This window comes from Theropithecus gelada, chromosome 20, assembly GCF_003255815.1.
Source record: "Theropithecus gelada isolate Dixy chromosome 20, Tgel_1.0, whole genome shotgun sequence".
NCBI lineage: Eukaryota > Metazoa > Chordata > Mammalia > Primates > Cercopithecidae > Theropithecus > Theropithecus gelada.
This window is the reverse complement of record NC_037688.1, coordinates 32044491-32062453: the sequence shown is the minus strand read 5'-3', so window position 1 is coordinate 32062453 and position 17963 is coordinate 32044491. Positions and strand designations below refer to the sequence as shown.

General features: G+C 41.9%; 1 protein-coding gene across 2 annotated transcripts in view; it reads left to right on the top strand.

Annotated features, from left to right (window-relative positions):
- Window positions 1-17963, top strand: part of GLG1 (golgi glycoprotein 1) — a 160666-nt gene that overhangs the window by 115985 nt on the left and 26718 nt on the right. For both annotated transcript variants that reach the window (XM_025371482.1, XM_025371483.1), the window contains 6 exons: window positions 1021-1092; window positions 3007-3190; window positions 4616-4830; window positions 9897-10018; window positions 12688-12789; window positions 15777-15930. In XM_025371482.1, coding sequence (XP_025227267.1) covers window positions 1021-1092; window positions 3007-3190; window positions 4616-4830; window positions 9897-10018; window positions 12688-12789; window positions 15777-15930 — 849 coding nt within the window. The remainder of the gene's footprint in view (window positions 1-1020; window positions 1093-3006; window positions 3191-4615; window positions 4831-9896; window positions 10019-12687; window positions 12790-15776; window positions 15931-17963) is intronic.

Here is a 17963-nt window from a genome sequence, read left to right as displayed (position 1 = left end):
CAACCTTGATGATTGAACATTTAGTTAACAGCTGGCTTCTGATAATCTCCGCATAGTATTTTTTCTGCCTTATCTCACTTCTAAATTTCAGTTCTTGAATGTCTTTTTTATCTGTAGGAATTTTATTTTACCTAGGGTCTTATTTACATCTACTCAGTGGCTAAAACTTTGACACATTATGTATTTACATGTTTTTGTCTAAGGTGAAGAAAATAGCAGGTGGCTAATTTTTAAAACCAAATCCTTGATTACCACCTGCTGACTCTATAGAACAGCCTTCTAACACTTTAAATAGAATAGTCCCTCCATCCTTACAACAAAGTACTGAAAGTAACTTGTGTACACTTCCGCTCTGCCTGCTGGTCTGCATTAACAGCTTTAACCATCAGAGCCACTGATGTAAGAGTTTTGTTAACTCTAGCATACATTTGTAAGAAAGAAGACTCAGAGGTCGGGTGCGGTGGCTCACGCCTGTAACCCCAGCCCTTTGGGTGGCCAAGGCAGGCCTATCACTTGAGGTCAGGAGTTCGAGACCAGCCTGGCCAATAGGTGAATCCCCATCTCTACTAAAAATACAAAAGTCAGCTGGGCAGGGTGGCGGGTGCCTGTAATCCCAGTTACTTGGGGTTCTGAGGCAGGAGAATTGCTTGAACCCCAGGAGTCAGAGGTTGCACTGAGCTAAGATTGTGCCACTGCACTCCAGGCTGGGCAACAGAGCAAGACTCTATCTCAAAAAAAAAAAAAAGACTCAGACTCTGACACTTCTCTTGGTTCCCTAATTAACAAAATATATTTGAGAACAAATGACAAACTCCAGATATCATGGGAATATTTTTTTCATCTTTACTGCAGTCACTGTTTTTGTTAAAAGCCTATTAAATCTTATAAATGGCAGAACTGTTTGTCCAAAGGTACTTACCATTATAATCATTTAATAGAAAGTTCTATATGCGATTGTGGATAATGTTCAGCATAACTGTTTAGCTAAAGTAATAATAATGTGTATGTTCCATCTTATAGACACAAGCTGGTGAGGGCAGAGTATATAAGTGCCTCTTTAACCATAAATTTGAAGAATCCATGAGTGAAAAGGTAAGTATTACTTAGAAACTAATGAATGTTCTATTTGTTTTTTAAAAACTTTCTCAGCCGGGCGCAGTGGCTCACACCTGTAATCCCAGCACTTTGGGAGGCTGAGGCGGGTGGATCCATGGGGTCAGGAGTTCAAGACCAGCCTGGCCAAGATGGTGAAACCCCGTCTCTACTAAAAATAAAAAAATTAGCTGGGGGTGGTGGCGGGCGCCTGTAATCCCAGCTACTCTGGAGGCTGAAGCAGGAGAATCGCTTGAACCCGGGAGGAGGAGGTTGCAGTGAACTGAGATGGTGCCACTGCACTCCAGCCTGAGTGACATAGTGAGACTCTGTCTCAAAAAAAAAAAAGCTTTCTCAGTCTCTCAAACAATATTCTTATAATCTTATACCAAAATGTAAGTGACTGATAAGCTCACTCCTTTCAGAGGCGAGGTACTTGGGTTTAAGCATATTTGGCTGAAACCAAGAAAATGAAACCCTGATTGTGATATCTAGATAGTGAGAAGCCAAGTAGGGTTATCAGTGTGGTGGTTTTTTCAGGTTTGTTTTTTTTTTTTTTTTTTTTTTTTTTTTTGAGGTGGAGTCTTTCTCTGTCACCCCGGCTGGGGTGCAGTAACGTGATCTCGGCTCACTGCAGCCTCTGCCTCCCGGGTTCAAGCGGGTCTCTTGCCTCAGCCTCCCTAGTTGCTATGACTACAGGCACCTGCCAGCGTGCCTGGCTAATTTTGTATTTTTAATAGACACAGGGTTTCACCATGTTGGCCAAGCTGGTCTTGAACTCCTGACCTCAGGTGATCCACCCCCCTCTGACTGTGGTTTTATATAAAATTCTCAGTATGATTTTATATAAAATTCTCAGATGTTACTTTGTTTGGGGAGTAAAATCAAAGAATTTTATATAAAACCACACTAAGGCCAGCTCTGCCTCCTCAAGAAGTTTAGGTTAACCAAATCAATGTGCTTTCTAGGCAATTAGCTATTTAATTTTTCAGCAGCTATATCATTAAGCATCCTCTTTTAGTTCTTTGTCCCTGGATGAATGCAAGAATCGTTGATGGCTTATGAAATAAATAATTTTGCTATCTTGTCATTTACTTTCCTATGTAGCTGAAGAAATATTTCTCATTTCCTTTTTCTTTTATCATTTGAACAGTCTTATTCAAATCTTGTATCATTGTTCAGATGATATAGAATAATTGAATAATTGTATTTTAAAGCATTGACCAGAATATCCCAAATGTTGTTTTGTTTTTTTGAGACGGAGTCTCGCTCTGTTGCCCAGACTGGAGTGCAGTGGCACAATGTTGGCTCACTGCAAGCCCCGCCTCCCAGGTTCATGCCATTCTCCTGCCTCAGCCTCCCAGTAGCTGGGACTACAGGCGCCCGCCACCACACCCGGCTAATTTTTTGTGTTTTTAGTAGAGACGAGGTTTAACAGTGTTAGCCAGGATGGTCTCGATCTCCTGACCTCGTGATCCGCCTGCCTCAGCCTCCCAAAGTGCTGGGATTACAGGCATGAACTACCGCGCCCGGCCCCAAATGTTATGTTAGTTGCCACTTTGATGCTGGTGAAATTTATGTTACAGGTATTGTTAAGGTGGAAAAGAATGCTATGTGTCAGATTAATGTATTGGGATCTATGAGATATTTACTTATTTTGGACAGCTGCTATTGCAGCAGCAACTAGCAAGTGACTACAGAATTTGTAGGTTCTCCACCCACTTACCCCTGTCTCATGCCACACTAGTTTAGCTCAATTGTGAAAATTTTAACCAAACTTAAAGATAGATATGTTGGTAATAACTGCAGTTGTTGACATGTACTTGGCTGAGTCGCCATGCTCATCTTAGAGGTACACGTCAACAGTAAAGTTACATGAGTGGTCTCACGGCTGTTGCTGTACTCTTTCCTCAGTGTCGAGAAGCACTCACAACCCGCCAAAAGCTGATTGCCCAGGATTATAAAGTCAGTTATTCATTGGCCAAATCCTGTAAAAGTGACTTGAAGAAATACCGGTGCAATGTGGAAAATCTTCCGCGATCGCGTGAAGCCAGACTCTCCTACCTGCTAATGTGCCTGGAGTCAGCTGTACACAGAGGTAGCATTCTTTTTTTTTTTTAATCATTTCTGTTCCTTTTTGGATTCATACTCGAAAGCTTTATATATATAAATGTTAGTTTCCGCCCATATTTGCTTTTTTGAGTATTTTTCGTGTTGTTTATATTTTATTTTTTTTGAGATGGAGTCTCACTCTGTCACCCAGGTTGGAGTTCAATGGCGTGATCTCGACTCACTGCAACCTCCGCCTCCCGAATTCAAGTGATTCTCCTGCCTCAGCCTCCCAAGTAGCTGGGATTACAGGCGAGCGCCACTACACCTGGCTAATTTTTGTATTTTTATTAGAGACAGGGTTTCACCATGTTGGTCAGGCGGGTCTTGAACTCCCAAACTTCGGTGATCCACCCACCTTGGCCTCCCAAATTGCTGGGACTACAGGCGTGAGCCACCTGGCAATTTTTTTTTTTTTTAAATAGAGATGGGGTTTTGCCATGTTGGCCGGCTTGGTCTCAAAACTGCTGCCCTCAAGCGATCCTCACACCTTGGCCTCCTGGAGTGCTGGGATTATAGGCATGAACCACCGTGCCCAGCTGAATAGTTTTCTTCTTTTTTTTTTTTTTTTTTTGAGACGGGGTCTTGCTCTGTCACCAGGCTGTAGTGCAGTGGTGCAATCTTGGCTCACTGCAACCTCCGACTCCCTAGTTCAGCCTCTGGAGTAGCTGGGATTACAGGCATGCACTACCACGCCCAGCTAATTTTTGTATTTTTAGTAGAGATGGGGTTTCACCATGTTGGCCATGATGGTCTCGATCTCCTGACCTCGTGATCCACCTGCCTCGGCCTCCCAAAGTGCTGGGATTACAGTTGTGAGCCACTGCGCCCAGCCTAGTTTTCATTTTTGAAATACACATTGTGCAATATTTTGGGGAGATTCAGGGTAGCACGATTTAGCACATGGGTCAGACTTGGCTTCAAATTTTGGCTTTATCACTAAACTAACTGTCTGGGTGACCAGTTTTTGTTTTGTTGTTTTAATCTTTTTATTTTAAGTTTTCCCCATTGGCATTTACAGCTCAAAGAAGTTGGGGGAGCCTATAGTGAATATCTGAAATGTAGTCTTTTCTGAAAGCTTTAATTGTGTAGACCAGTGGAGATTGTTCTTTGGCTTTCATTTTTACCCCAATAGTTATTGATAAGGCTTCCATGGGCAAAGCATTTGCATTATTACTGCAGTAGTGTAAAACCTGTTTCATGCAGAACACTGACAGGAGAAGCCTGAATATCTGGAGTCTAAGCCTATTTTATGTTGCTAAAGCTTTTGCTAATTCTAAGCTTTTCAGATGTTAGCATGACTGATAGGTATATTATATGACACATAGAAATATGTACTTTTAATAGGTGGTGATTTCTGATGCTAATGCATAGCATCACCTTTCGTAATGTTATGACTTACATCCTAACTTAGGGCGACAAGTGAGCAGTGAGTGCCAGGGGGAGATGTTGGATTACCGACGCATGTTGATGGAAGACTTTTCTCTGAGCCCTGAGATCATCCTAAGCTGTCGGGGGGAGATTGAACACCATTGTTCCGGATTACATCGAAAAGGGCGGACTCTACACTGTCTGATGAAAGTAGTTCGCGGGGAGAAGGGGAACCTTGGAATGAACTGCCAGCAGGCGGTAAGGAGACATTTGCTATTGCCATTTTGAATGTCACATTTATCAGCTGAGAAGCCTCTTCCTGATGCTGTCCTACCTTGCTTTATATGGATCATTTGTGATATCACATTGAACATTAGGTACTAATGACGAGAGACTGCACGTTGCTTCTTTAGGCGTATCTTAGTAAGAATGTGGCATTTGCTACACAGAGCAAAAGTTTGAGCTCATAATCAATAAAAAGAATCGTCTTCTTAGATAGATAGAATGCATTCTTTGCTAGAGTTCCTAGAGAAAGGGCAGCTTGCTAGACTGGATTTCCTAAACTCAGAATCAAGGCAAACCCGGTTCCAATCAATGAGGATAGGCCCTCTACCAAGAGAGAATTTGCCTGTTATAATAGGTTTGATTGAGTTGAGGCTGAAAAAGAGTTGATATGAATTGAAACTTTTTCTAAGAGTTTCTCTGTTACTGATTTGCAGCATGGCATGAATTCCTAGCCTGAGGGATTAAGAGAGCATGTCGTTTTTGAAATCACACTATCTTTTCTTCATATACTAGGGCAACCATGCAAGGAAGAGCCATTTTCTTTTCAATTTAATTTAATGTTAAGTTCCAGGATACATGTGCAGGATGTGCAGGTTTGTTACATGGGTAAACATGTGCCATCATGGGAGTCCTTTTTCTGTCCCTAAACCTCACGGCATACTTTGGGAAAATAAAGTTCTTCTTGATTTAGCGTTCATAAACAGTTGAATAACTATAGGTCAGGTACAAAACACAAAGTTAATATATTAGAGATTTAGTACATCTCTTTCATTCCTGTTGTCCATGTTGATTACTTTTTACTGGATAGGAGTCTTAGAGCAACTTAACATACCACAGGCACCAGTGTGCCCTGTGCAGTGAACTTTCCTTTAGGGAGCACGAGAGATAGTTTCACTTTATATCCTAGAATAGTAGAAACTTGAGGCTCTCCTCCCTCAGTGTAACTTTAGAAAACCACAGTCAGACTATTATTTTGTAGTTGGCATTTTTATTAAAAACTGGATATCAACTTGAATTGTATTTTCCTGATAATCATGTAAAATCAGATTTTTGCAGTCTGAAACACAACAGTTTTATAGAATTTGGACGTGGAGTAAAATTATATCTTAGCTTTAGTTACTCACCTTGGCCCAGAGTAGACACCAGTGCACGTGTGCATGCTTGTCTGTATGTGTGTGCACATGCATGCATGTCTATGCATCCCGTGGTGGAAAAATAGACAAATTTCTAACTTTTTAAAAATACCAACCTGGGCAGGAGGGAAGGCTTCTGGAATCTGCTGTTTGATTTTGCCACAGTGTTGTTGCTAAGGTGCAGTTGTTGCTGGTGACTGCCTTGGGAAACCTCTGTGCCAGTGTAGGTACTGGGACCCAGACCAAAAATGAATCAGGAGACAGCCTATATTTGCATTTCATCCTTAGAGCAGTATGGAAAGGTTGTTGGGAGAGGGTTAGGAATCAACCTACCTACCTTTTTTTTTTTTTTTTTTTTTTTTTTAAGACAGAGTCTTACTCTTGTTGCCCAGGCTGGAGTGCAGTGGCACAATCTCTGCTCACTGCAACATCTGCCTCCGAGGTTCAAGTGATTCTCCTGCCTCAGCCTCCTGAGTAGCTGGGATTACAAGCACCCACCACCACGCCCAGCTAATTTTTGTATTTTTAGTAGAGATGAGGTTTCACCATGTTGGCTAGGCTGGTCTCGAACTCTGGACCTCAGGTGATCTGCCCGCCTCAGCCTCTCAAAGTGCTGGGATTACAGGTGTAAGCCAACATGCCTGGCCTAAACCTGTCTTTTTACTGAGGCTACACTTGTAGTAAAGGGTACAGAAAAAAGAAAATAGACTGGTTTGACTTTATTTCAAGGCACCTAATTCACACCCAGGGCTTTTTAAAATTTAGCTTGTTGAAAGAACTAGTGACTCAACTTGAAAGATACCTAAGTACCACCCACATCACCCTTTGGGCCCAGAAGAAAAGTACTTTGCAAATCTAGAGGGTTGCTTCAAGTAATGAAACATATGGTTTTGCCCATATTAAATTTAGCCAAGTGGGGCTGGGCGTGGTGGCTCACTCCTGTAATCCCATCACTGTGGGAGGCCAAGGCAGGCAGATCGCTTGAGGTCAGGAGTTCATGACCAGCCTGGCCAACATGGTGAAACCCCGTCTCTACAAAAAATACGAAATTAGCTGGGCGTGGTGGCAGGTACCTGTAGTCCCAGCTACTCGGGAGGCTGAAGCAGGAGAATCGCTTGAACCTGAGAGGCAGAGGTTGCAGTAAGCCAAGATCACACCACTGCACTCCAGCCTGGGCAACAGAGCAAGACTCTATCTCAAAAAATAAAAAAATTAAAACATTAAAATAAAATAAAAAATAAATTTAGCCAAGTGGGAAAGAAGCACTTTATTTTTATTTTTATGGACCCAGGGTTTTTAGATTTTGCCCACAAAAATTGAAGGCCTAAATGATTCAAAGGGAGAAAAATGTCCTTAGTCTTCTACTACAGTATCCATCCCCAGTCAAATTGACGAATGTTTTAGAATAATTCATTTTGGGGGAGTTTCTTTTATTTTTTGTTGTTGTTTTGTTTTTTAAGTGATGGGGTCTCACCATGTTGCCCATGCTGGTCTCAAACGACTGGGCTAAAGCAGTCTGCCAGCTTTGGCCTCCCAGACTACTGGGATTACAGGCATGAGCCACTGTGCGTGGCGCCTTTTTTCTTTCTTTTTCAAATTTTTCTTCCTAATACAGCAGACTTCAATACCTGTCTGTGGTTGACCATTAGTTTTCCCTGTTCTCTGCTTGGTGATTGATTTAGTGATTTCTCAACAGGTAGTAAGCTGTAAAGCATAAGGATAGTTATCATCTTGTTGAGTACCTACTCTCCCAAATGTACCATAATCATGAACTGTAAAATTCTCTTCATTCATGGCTGAACAAGTGTGGGCCCAGGCTCTCCTAGGCCAAAGATGACTGCCAGTCTTATTCTCTAGTCATCTCTCTGAAGCATTTTCCCAGGTTTTCCTAAGCATGCCAGGGGCTGGAATAGTTGTATAATCATGTAGCAATTCCTATTTTCAGTGTTTATTTCCCACGCTACTATCACTAAATTCCAGAGTGGCAATGATCCCTGGAGCTGTTAGCCCACTAGGCTCTGGAGGGCATCCATTTTCGCCTGTAAATAGTTGCAGTCTAGTGCATGTATTGTTTCTTAAAGTTTGTCTGTCAGTTGTGGATATTTAACTGATACAGTTCTTTCAGAGACTTGCAGACTCCCATGTTGCTTCCAACTTTTCTCAGAAAAAGATGTAGATACTTTGGTCTTTGTCAACAAATGTCATAAGTAATGTTGGTAATCATTCGATAGTAATTTTCCTACCAGCTAACCACGGCATGTTGTAGCTTTCCCAAATTGCCACCAAGAATTTTTGGTATAAATAACTTCTATCCTAGAATATTGGAAATCTTTCATGTTTGTCTCATCTGGATTACCAGCTTCTTTCAGGATAATAGAAGTTTGTGTTTTTTTCCTTTATTTCCTTTTGATTATGGTTCTCTGATAAATTTGTGATCTAACCTATGATCCCACAGTTGTTCCAGTGGAGGCCCTGTGGGATCATAGGTTACATGTATAAGTGTCAGAGGACAAATCAGTGACACAGCAGGGTTCCAGTTTTTTAACTTGACAAAAGGGAATGCAAACCAGTAAGGATTATAGTTTTCAAATTTGCTTTCTATTATTAAAGATTTCTGCCCCAAGTCTGGGTGTGGTGGCTCACACCTGTAATCCCAGCACTTTCGGAGTTCGAGGCGGGCGGATCACTTGAGTTCAAGACCAGCCTGGTCAACGTGGCAAAACCTCGTCCCTGCTAAAAATACAAAAGTTAGGCGGGAGTGGTGGCACATGCCTGTAGTCCCAGCTACTTAGGAGGCTGAGGCGGGACAATCACTTGAACCTGGGAAGTGGAGGTTGCAGTGAGTGGAGATCATGCCACTGCACTCCAGCCTGGGTGACAGAGCGAGACTCTGTCTCAGGGGGAAAAAATAAAAAAAGATTTCTACCCCAAAATACCATCTGCTACTTATCTGTAGTAATAATGATCTTTCATGGCTGTAAAATGCTTTGCAGTTTACCTAGTATTCTCCCATATATTATTATTTCTTACAGTTTTCTGCAGTTAAAGAAACTAAAACTAAATCAGTTTGTCCATGTTCTCAAAGCTAATCTGTCAGAGCCAGAACTATTAATAGAACTCAGTTCTTTTGATTTTAATTGAGAGCTTTTTCATCAACACCTCAAGTGCCTTTAAGGCAGGAAAAAAATGTGAAGTACCTATTCTCCTGTCTTTCCTTTATTCCGTGACAAGACGGAAAAGTAAACGATAAAGAATATAGTCACATTTCCAGCTGCATAATGACAAGTATTTTTCTATGTACTTAAAATGAGCAAGCTCTGGTTTACCTCTTGGTTATAGAAAAATAGTTAAGGAAAATGGGACATTATAAATACCATAATCTTGTTTTTTGTAGTTGATATTTCTGCAAGTTAAATGAAATTGCACATCTGCTTTTAATAAAGCACAGCACACTTGACTTAATACCATTGTCTTCGCAGCAAAATTCAAATTCTGGATTCTTATGACCCAGTTAGGTCTCTGAGTGAAAATGTTCTTTATTTACTCCTTTCCACTCAATTCTGGCTTCGCTGGGAGCACCAGGTTTAGTAATTTGATTAACAAATAGGCAGATAAAAGCAAAGAGGCAGCCTTCGTGTTCATGTTGTAAAGACCTCTAGGGATTATGAAGAACATAGATAAGCAGTCCCTACAATGACTCAAACAGAAAAATCTTCTGTCAAGGTAGAGATACCAGTTGGAAAAGTATTTGGCAAGGGCTCTTGAGCTTGGCTAGTGACAACTGTAGACAACTTTATTGGAGTACATTGTGGCAAATAGGACTGAGCAACTGATTGTATGAAGACACTGCTCTTCCCTAGCACCTAAGTGACTTTCTTTCTTCCTTCTTAATTTGTTTTAATTCAGCTTCAAACACTGATTCAGGAGACTGACCCTGGTGCAGATTACCGCATTGATCGAGCTTTGAATGAAGCTTGTGAATCTGTAATCCAGACAGCCTGCAAACACATAAGATCCGGAGACCCAATGTAGGTTATCTTCTTCGTGGTATTTATCCATATTGTATTTTATTTGGCAGCACAGGGAACATTCCTTCAAATGACTTTTCGTTGTTTTGACATCTTAACTGAAATTTTGTTGAACAGGTTGAACATATACCAACTTTTATTAAAACTAGTATTGGACTTAAAACCTGGGATCTGCCTGATCCATGTAGAGACATCTAGACCCAGTATTGTGATGGTGTTTATCGACAGTGACTGAGCATATATGGACCTATATATTAGGTTACTGAATATTTTATATCACCATCAAATAAAAATGAAAGAGAGAAACACTCAGGATAGGTGGTACATACTTTGGCACTCTGTACTTTTCATCCTAGTTGTATATTGACTCATTGTATACATTGACTACTTGGTAATCGTTAGAAAATACTTGAAACAGAAAATAGAAATAGAAAACAAAATGTGGTAGTTGGAGGCAGTAGTAATGGACAAAATGAATACTAGAGTTGCAGCCAAGATCTAGAAAAGCTAAATAAATGCTATATTAAAGTATTAATTCTCATTCTGTATTAAAGTATTAATTCTCATTTTGTTTTTTATGATGTAAAAACCGCTCTTAAACCATGTCTGGATGCAGTAGCTCATGCCTGTAATTGTAGTGCTTTGGGAGGCCAAGGTGAGAGGATCACTTGAAGCCACGAGTTTGAAACCAGCCTGGGCAATATAGCTAGGCCACATAAAAGTTTTTAAAATCAGCTGGTGTGGTGGTGCATGCCTGTAGTCCCATCTGCTTGGGAGGTTAAGGTGGGAGGATTGCTTGAGCCCAGGAGTTCAAGGTTACAGTGAGTTATGGTCATACCACTGCACTCCAGCCCAGATGACAGAGCAAAACCCTGTCTCAAAAAACCAAAGCAGGCCAGGCACGGTGGCTCACGCCTGTAATCCCAGCACCTTGGGAGGCTGAGGCTGGCGGATCACCTGAGGTCTGGAGTTCGAGACAAGCCTCTAACCAACATGGAGAAACCCTGTTTCTACTAAAAATACAATTTTTTTTTTTTTTTTTTTTGAAGACAGAATCTTGCTCTGTAGCCCAGGCTGGAGTGCAGTGGTGCGATCTCACTCACTGCTACCTCTGCCTCCCAGATCCCGGTTCAAGCAGTTCTCCTGGCTCAGCCTCCCGAGTAGTTGGGATTGCAGGCACACGACACCATGCCCAGCTAATTTTTGTGCTTTTAGTAGAGACGGGGTTTTACCATGTTGGTTAGGCTGGTCTTGAACTCCTGACCTCGTGACCCACCCGCCTTGGCCTCTCAAAGTGCTGGGATTACAGGCATGAAGGAAAACCACCACGCCCGGCCAAAAATACAAAATTAGTGGGACGTTGGTGGCGGATACCTGTAATCCCAGTTACTCAGGAGGCTGAGGCAGGTGGAGCCAAGATTGTGCCATTGCACTCCAGCCTGGGCGACAAGAGCAAAACTCCATCTCAGAAAAAAAAAAAAAAAACCAGTTGCAAGTAAGAACAGCTTTCCCATTCTGCAAAAATCTTTATAGCCTGCAGTTGGCCATACCCAACAACAAAGTGAGTCTAGTCCATGTTTATCTCATTCTGCTATGCAAGAACTCCTGCTGTCCATGCTGTGCTAGAGAATTAGAAAATCATGTTCTTCCTCAAAGCTTTCTATGTGGTTAAACACACTTAAAACTAATTACGAATATTTACCAATGTAAAAATAACCACATCAACCAAAGAGGGGCAGAGGAGAGGGAAGAAGGAAGAACTGCTACAGATGAAAATACATTTAAGATACTTATCAGTTAACCTGTTCTGGATCCTGATTTGGACACACTTGTAAAAAAAATAATAATTGAAAATATTTGGGCTGGGTACCGTGGGTCACGCCTGTAATCTGAGCACTTTGGGAGGCCAAGGCAGGCAGATCACGAGGTCAGGAGATCGAGACCATCCTGGCTAACGGTGAAACCCCGTCTCTACTAAAAATACAAAAAAATTAGCCGGGCGTGGTGGCGGGCGCCTGTAGTCCCAGCTACTTGGGAGGCTGAGGCGGGAGAATGGCATGAACCCTGGAGGCGGAGCTTGCAGTGAGCTGAGATTGTGCCACTGCACTCCAGCCTGGGTGACAGAGCGAGAGTCTGTCTCAAGAAAAAAAAAAAAAATTTGAAAACTAACAGAGTATTACATGATAGTAAAGCTTTTAAATTAATTTCTTGGTGGTGTGATAGTGGTATTAAGTACTTATATTTTAAAGAAACATGCTGAAATATTTACAAATGAAATGATGGGGTATCTGGGATTTTGCTTGAAAATATCAGCAAAGAGGCCTAGAGTTAAAACAGACTTGGCCATAAATTGATAAAGTTATGAGAAGGTGGCTGTTACATGATTCTCTACTTCTTTGTGTGTTGGAAAGTTTTCATAACCAGTTAAAAATACAGCAGCTGCACACTGCTCTTGTACATGCAGAGTCTTAAGTGCTGAGTGGCTCTAAAGTTGATCGAAGCCATAACCACTGTCAGGTTCAGTTAAGTTGAGTGATTCTCAGAAAAATAAATCTGATTACCCTAAGAAAATAACTAAAAGGCTTCTTCTACAGACCAGGGAAATATTTTATTGACATAGAGTTCTGAACACTTGTCTCTTGTTACAATTTTACCCATTTTATGGCTAGGATCTTGTCCTGCCTGATGGAACATTTATACACAGAGAAGATGGTGGAAGATTGTGAACACCGTCTCTTAGAGCTGCAGTATTTCATCTCCCGGGATTGGAAGTGAGTATTTTGAAGCCAAAGTAAATGTATTGCCTCAGCCTGTTCTCCTCTGTAGTCATAATTACCTGTATTTGTTAAAATAATCAATAGGAAACTCTTTTTTGTTCAGTTCTGGTACAGCTAACACACTCCAATCCCCTGAAAAACTATTCTTTATCACTTTCAGAACATTATCTAAAAGCAGAGTCGGCCCGCTACCAGCCTGTGCCACACATCCTTGTCCACCACTACTTTGGAAGTCAGGGTCAAAATGTTTCTGATACTACAAAGATGTGTCTAGTAAGAACTATGGTACCTGTGAGGGTGGCAAAAGTGCCTTCAGATATGTCTCTAAGAAGATAATAGTGCAGTTGTATTTTTATTGATTTGCAGTGGATATGGGAATTTGCTTTTATTTATTTATTCAGAGTTATTGAATTAAGTCTGTCTTAAGAGGTTTTTGTCAGTAAGTGACAACTTGATTCTCTAATTTCCCTCTCATTCTGTTAACAAAAAGCGGCAGGGGTGGGAGGATGAACTGGGAGAAGGATCTGTATTTTTTTTTTTTTTTTTTTTTTGAGACAGAGTCTCGCTTAGTCGCCCAGGCTGGAGTGCAGTGGCGCGATCTCGGCTCACTGCAAGCTCCGCCTCCCGGGTTCACGCCATTCTCCTGCCTCAGCCTCCCGAGTAGCTGGGACTACAGGCGCCCGCCGCCTCGCCCGGCTAATTTTTTGCATTTTTAGTAGAGACGGGGTTTCACCATGTTAGCCAGGATGGTCTCGACCTCCTGACCTCGTGATCCGCCCGCCTCGGCCTCCCAAAGTGCTGGGATTACAGGCGTGAGCCACCGCGCCCGGCGAGAAGGATCTGTATTACAGCCAGAATCACTAAGTTCATTGGCTGCCATTCCCCTCCTCTTTCTGTATCTTGCTTTCTCTCCCCACCTCCAAAGCAGCCAGTACTGGATCCGACTGCTTCTCTAGCCTTTCAAGTTCAGTGGCTTCTCCATTCAGTTGTTAAGCCACCATGGTGTGGTAGTTAACTATTTTTGGTGATTAATATATACTTTGGCCAAGCACGGTGGCTCACACCTATAATCCCAGCAGTTTGGGAGGCCTACGCAGGAGGATTGCTTGAGGCCAGGAGTTTAAGGCCAGCCTGGTCAACATAACAAGACCTGGTCTCTACAAAAACTAAAAAAAATTAGCCAGGTATGGCAGTGTGCACCTGTAGTCCTGGCTACTCGGGAGGCTGAAGCAGGAGATTTACTTGAGCCCAGGAGCTGTAGGTTACAGTGAGCTGTGATCATGCCACTGCATGCTAACAGTGAGACCCCATCTCAAAAAATGTGTGTGTGTGGTTTGCCCACATACTTTACTAGAAAGAGATTCCTTGAAGATTCAATGTATTCTTACTTCTGTTCCTTCAAATTAGCTCTGGAAAGGACTACAGAAAGCTTGGCTGTAATTTCCGTTTGCTTACTCAGGCCATCTAAACCTAAATACTCTACTGAGTGTATTGCCTTAATCAAAATCACATTTTCTCCTCTTTAATTCCTTCCCCCATAATAAAAAAAAAAAAAGTGCTGCATAGTTACTCATTAAATATTAGGGTTTTTGTTTGTTTGTTTTGTTTTGTTTTGTTTTGAGATGGAGTCTCACTCTGTCACCAGACTGGAATGCAGTGGGGATCTTGACTCACTGCAACCTCCCACTCCCTGGTTCAAGCAATTCTGCTGCCTCAACCTCCTGAGTAGCTGGGATTACAGGTGTGTGCCACCATGCCCAGCTAATTTTTGTATTTTTAGTAGAGATGGGGTTTCACCTTGTTGGCCAGGATGATCTTGATCTCCTGACCTCGTGATCCGCCTGTCTTGGCCTCCCAAAGTGCTGGGTTTACAGGCGTAAGCCACCGTGCCCAGCCCTAAATATTAGTTCTTAATAGTCGCTCATTAAATGTTAGCTTTTTTCTCCCATTAACTAGTCCTCTACCAAAGTTGACAATATAATATGGACAGAATTAAGCATGCCCTGGTCTGATTTGGGGGAGCAGGCTCATTGTCTAATCTACTGTCCCAGATTTAGAGTTAAATGTCAAGGCTCATAAATTGATAAGCACACTCAAGTAACCAAAAAGATTACTTCCTGTGCAAGGGGGCGCCTTGCACAGGAAGAAGAGAGAAAACTGAATAGGAGACTATCTATCTTGCCATTTCCTGATCTTACTGAATCTAATATATTACATAGGATTGAACTTCATTCCTACTTAGAAAAAGGTGTTTAGTAAAAAGTATTAAGTAAAAAGTTGTGAATTGCCTGGTATTGGCTACAACTCTAGTTTTCTGTTTTCAACCAGGGCATGTGAGTGCTAAGTCTGTTGTTAAAATGTTAGGTATCTAACAAAGCCAAGATATCTTTGAGGGATAATCTAAATGTTCTGTAGAAGGTTAACAAACTTGTATAGAAGGTTATCCTCCTGCCTAAGCCTCCCACAGTGCTGACTACTGTGTGTTCATTAAGAACAGAATTCATGGCCGGGTGCAGTGGCTTATGCCTGTAATCCCAGCACTTTGAGAGGCCAAGGCAGGCTGATTGCTTGAACTCAAGAGTTTGAGACCTGCCAGGGCAACATGGCAAGACTGTCTCTACCAAAAATGTCAAAAAAGAGCCTGGTGTGTGCCTGTTGCCCCAGCTCTTGGGAGGCTGAGGTGGGAGGATTGCTTTCAAGCCCCGGGGGCAGAGGTTCCAGTGAGCCAAGATAGCGCCACTGCACTCCAGCCTGAGTGACAGATTGAGAGATCCTGTGTCCAAAAAAAAAAAAAAAAATTCAGGAATATACTTTTACCTATCTTCTGTCTCCACGCCCCTGGAAGTGATTATCAGTGAGTATACAAGCAAGCACCTCGTAAAAACCCAGTATACAAGCAAGCACCTCGTAAAAACCCTTAGCCTGCGTTAGAAGGAAATGTCTATTAATTAGTGGTTGTCTTTTAACTCTTAACCTTATAGGCTGGACCCTGTCCTATACCGCAAGTGCCAGGGAGATGCTTCTCGTCTTTGCCACACCCACGGTTGGAATGAGACCAGTGAATTTATGCCTCAGGGAGCTGTGTTCTCTTGTTTATACAGACACGCCTACCGCACTGAGGAACAGGGAAGGAGGGTATGCAGTGAATATCGACTTCATTTCTTCTTATTGTCATTTGGTTTTTAAATTGTTTGCTATATATTCTTCAGATTTTAGTCATCTTAGGAAAACGTGTGAGGAGAGGATTGCTGCATTTCTAGAAACTTCTTCATTCCATGAGTACACTTAGAGTTGCCCTACCATTTTCTATCATCTGATTTTATGTTTTAAGCAAAGTGGGTGGGGGAAGATTTCCAGATTTTTTTTTTAATTCCCAAAATCTGAATCACAAATGGACAATTAAATTCTGCTGTCCTAACTTTATTTAGGTTTAAGGATGCATTAGAAGCTTTTAGCCAGGCTACAAATGGCTTTTAGGCTTCTCCTCTTGGCAGTTGAACACATTCGCATTGTCTGCCCATGGACTGGTTGGAGCAGAAACCTCCATACCTCAGTCTCTTGGTATTTGTCTGCCCCAACTGCTGCCTTTTGTTGGGATGTTTGTGTGTGCTTGGCTCTCGGCAGCATCGGCTGCTTCCCGGGGTGCACTGACTTGCACTTGTTCTCCACGATGGCTTTCTCTACCTTCTGAGATGCTCCATAATCAGTCCTGCCTTTGTTCCAGAGAGTTGAGATGGTATCACTTCTCATCCATCCTTAGAAATACCCTTCTGAGCTTAATGCAAGAGCCTGGCATCCAGAATGAGGGGACTCAGAAGGAAATGGCATAGTTGCTCTACCCTAACCCAGTGTTTATACTGCTGTGTAAGAAAACGTGAGAATTTGTTATTTTTTTTTCCGTATAATGAGCCTCTCATTAATCATGGGGGCTCCCAAATCCTGGCATCTTTCTAGTCACTATAGTGACTAGGGGGTAGGAGATTTCTTCTCTTTTAAATAAGAAAGAGTTGGAGTCTGGGGTGCTAGTTTTCTTTTCTTTTTTCTTTTTGGTTGAAGTGAAATTCACATAACATAAAATTAATCTTTTTTTTTTTTGAGACAAAGTCTCACTCTGTCAGCCAAGCTGGAGTGCAATGGCGCCATCTTGGCTCACTGTAACCTCTTCCTCCCGGGTTTGAGCGAGTCTCCTACCTCAGCCTCCCGAGTAGCTGGGATTACAGGTGCCTGCCATCACATCTGGCTAATTGTTTTTTTTGTTTTGTTTTGTTTTGTATTTTTAATAGAGATGGGGTTTCACCTTGTTGGCCAGGTTGGTCTTGAACTCCTGACCTCAGGTGATCCACCCACCTGGGCCTCCCAAAGGGCTTGGATTACAGGCGTGAGCCACCGCGCTCGGCCAAATTAACCTTCTTTTTTCTTTTTTTTTTTTTTTTGAAATGGAGTTTTGCTCTTGTTGGACCAGGCTGGAGTGCAGTGGCGCGATCTTGGCTCACCACAATCTCCACCTCCCGGGTTCAACATTTATGGTGTTTTGTGGTCATCGTGTCTATCTAGTTTCAAAACACTCCGTGACTCCAAAAGGAAACCCTGTGTTCATTAAACAGTTACTTTCCATCCCTTCTGCCCCAGGTATGCTGACTTTTTATTCTTTTTTGCAAGAGGGACTAACCGTACCTGTCACTAACAGCTTTGTCATGGCCCTTGGAAAAATATTAGTTTTCACCTGCTTTACCCTCTGCTAATTCTGCATAGCTCATCTGGAAGAGTCTAGTCCTGTGTCATCATAACTGTTATATCTACATTTTCCTGCTTTTTCTGATTTAGGTCATTTTGAACTCATTTCCCCTGAATCAGGTATATATGCTGTCTTGAATTGGATCTGACCTTCTACTTGGTGTTCATAGACTGACAAATTAGTTTTGCTAAACAAAACAGCAAACACAAAACTTTCCAACTAACCTAGTGTGAATGAAGCCAGTTCACTTGTATCAGGATACTCTCATAAAGGAATGTTGTTTTATATATTATATTAGAAACTGCTGAATATGTGTAATTGCATTCCTAAAGATAGGGGCTTTTTGAAGCCTCCTGCACATTTTATTTATTTTTTTAATTTATTTTTTTGAGACAGAGTTTCACTCTTGTTGCCCAGGCTGGAGTGCAATGGT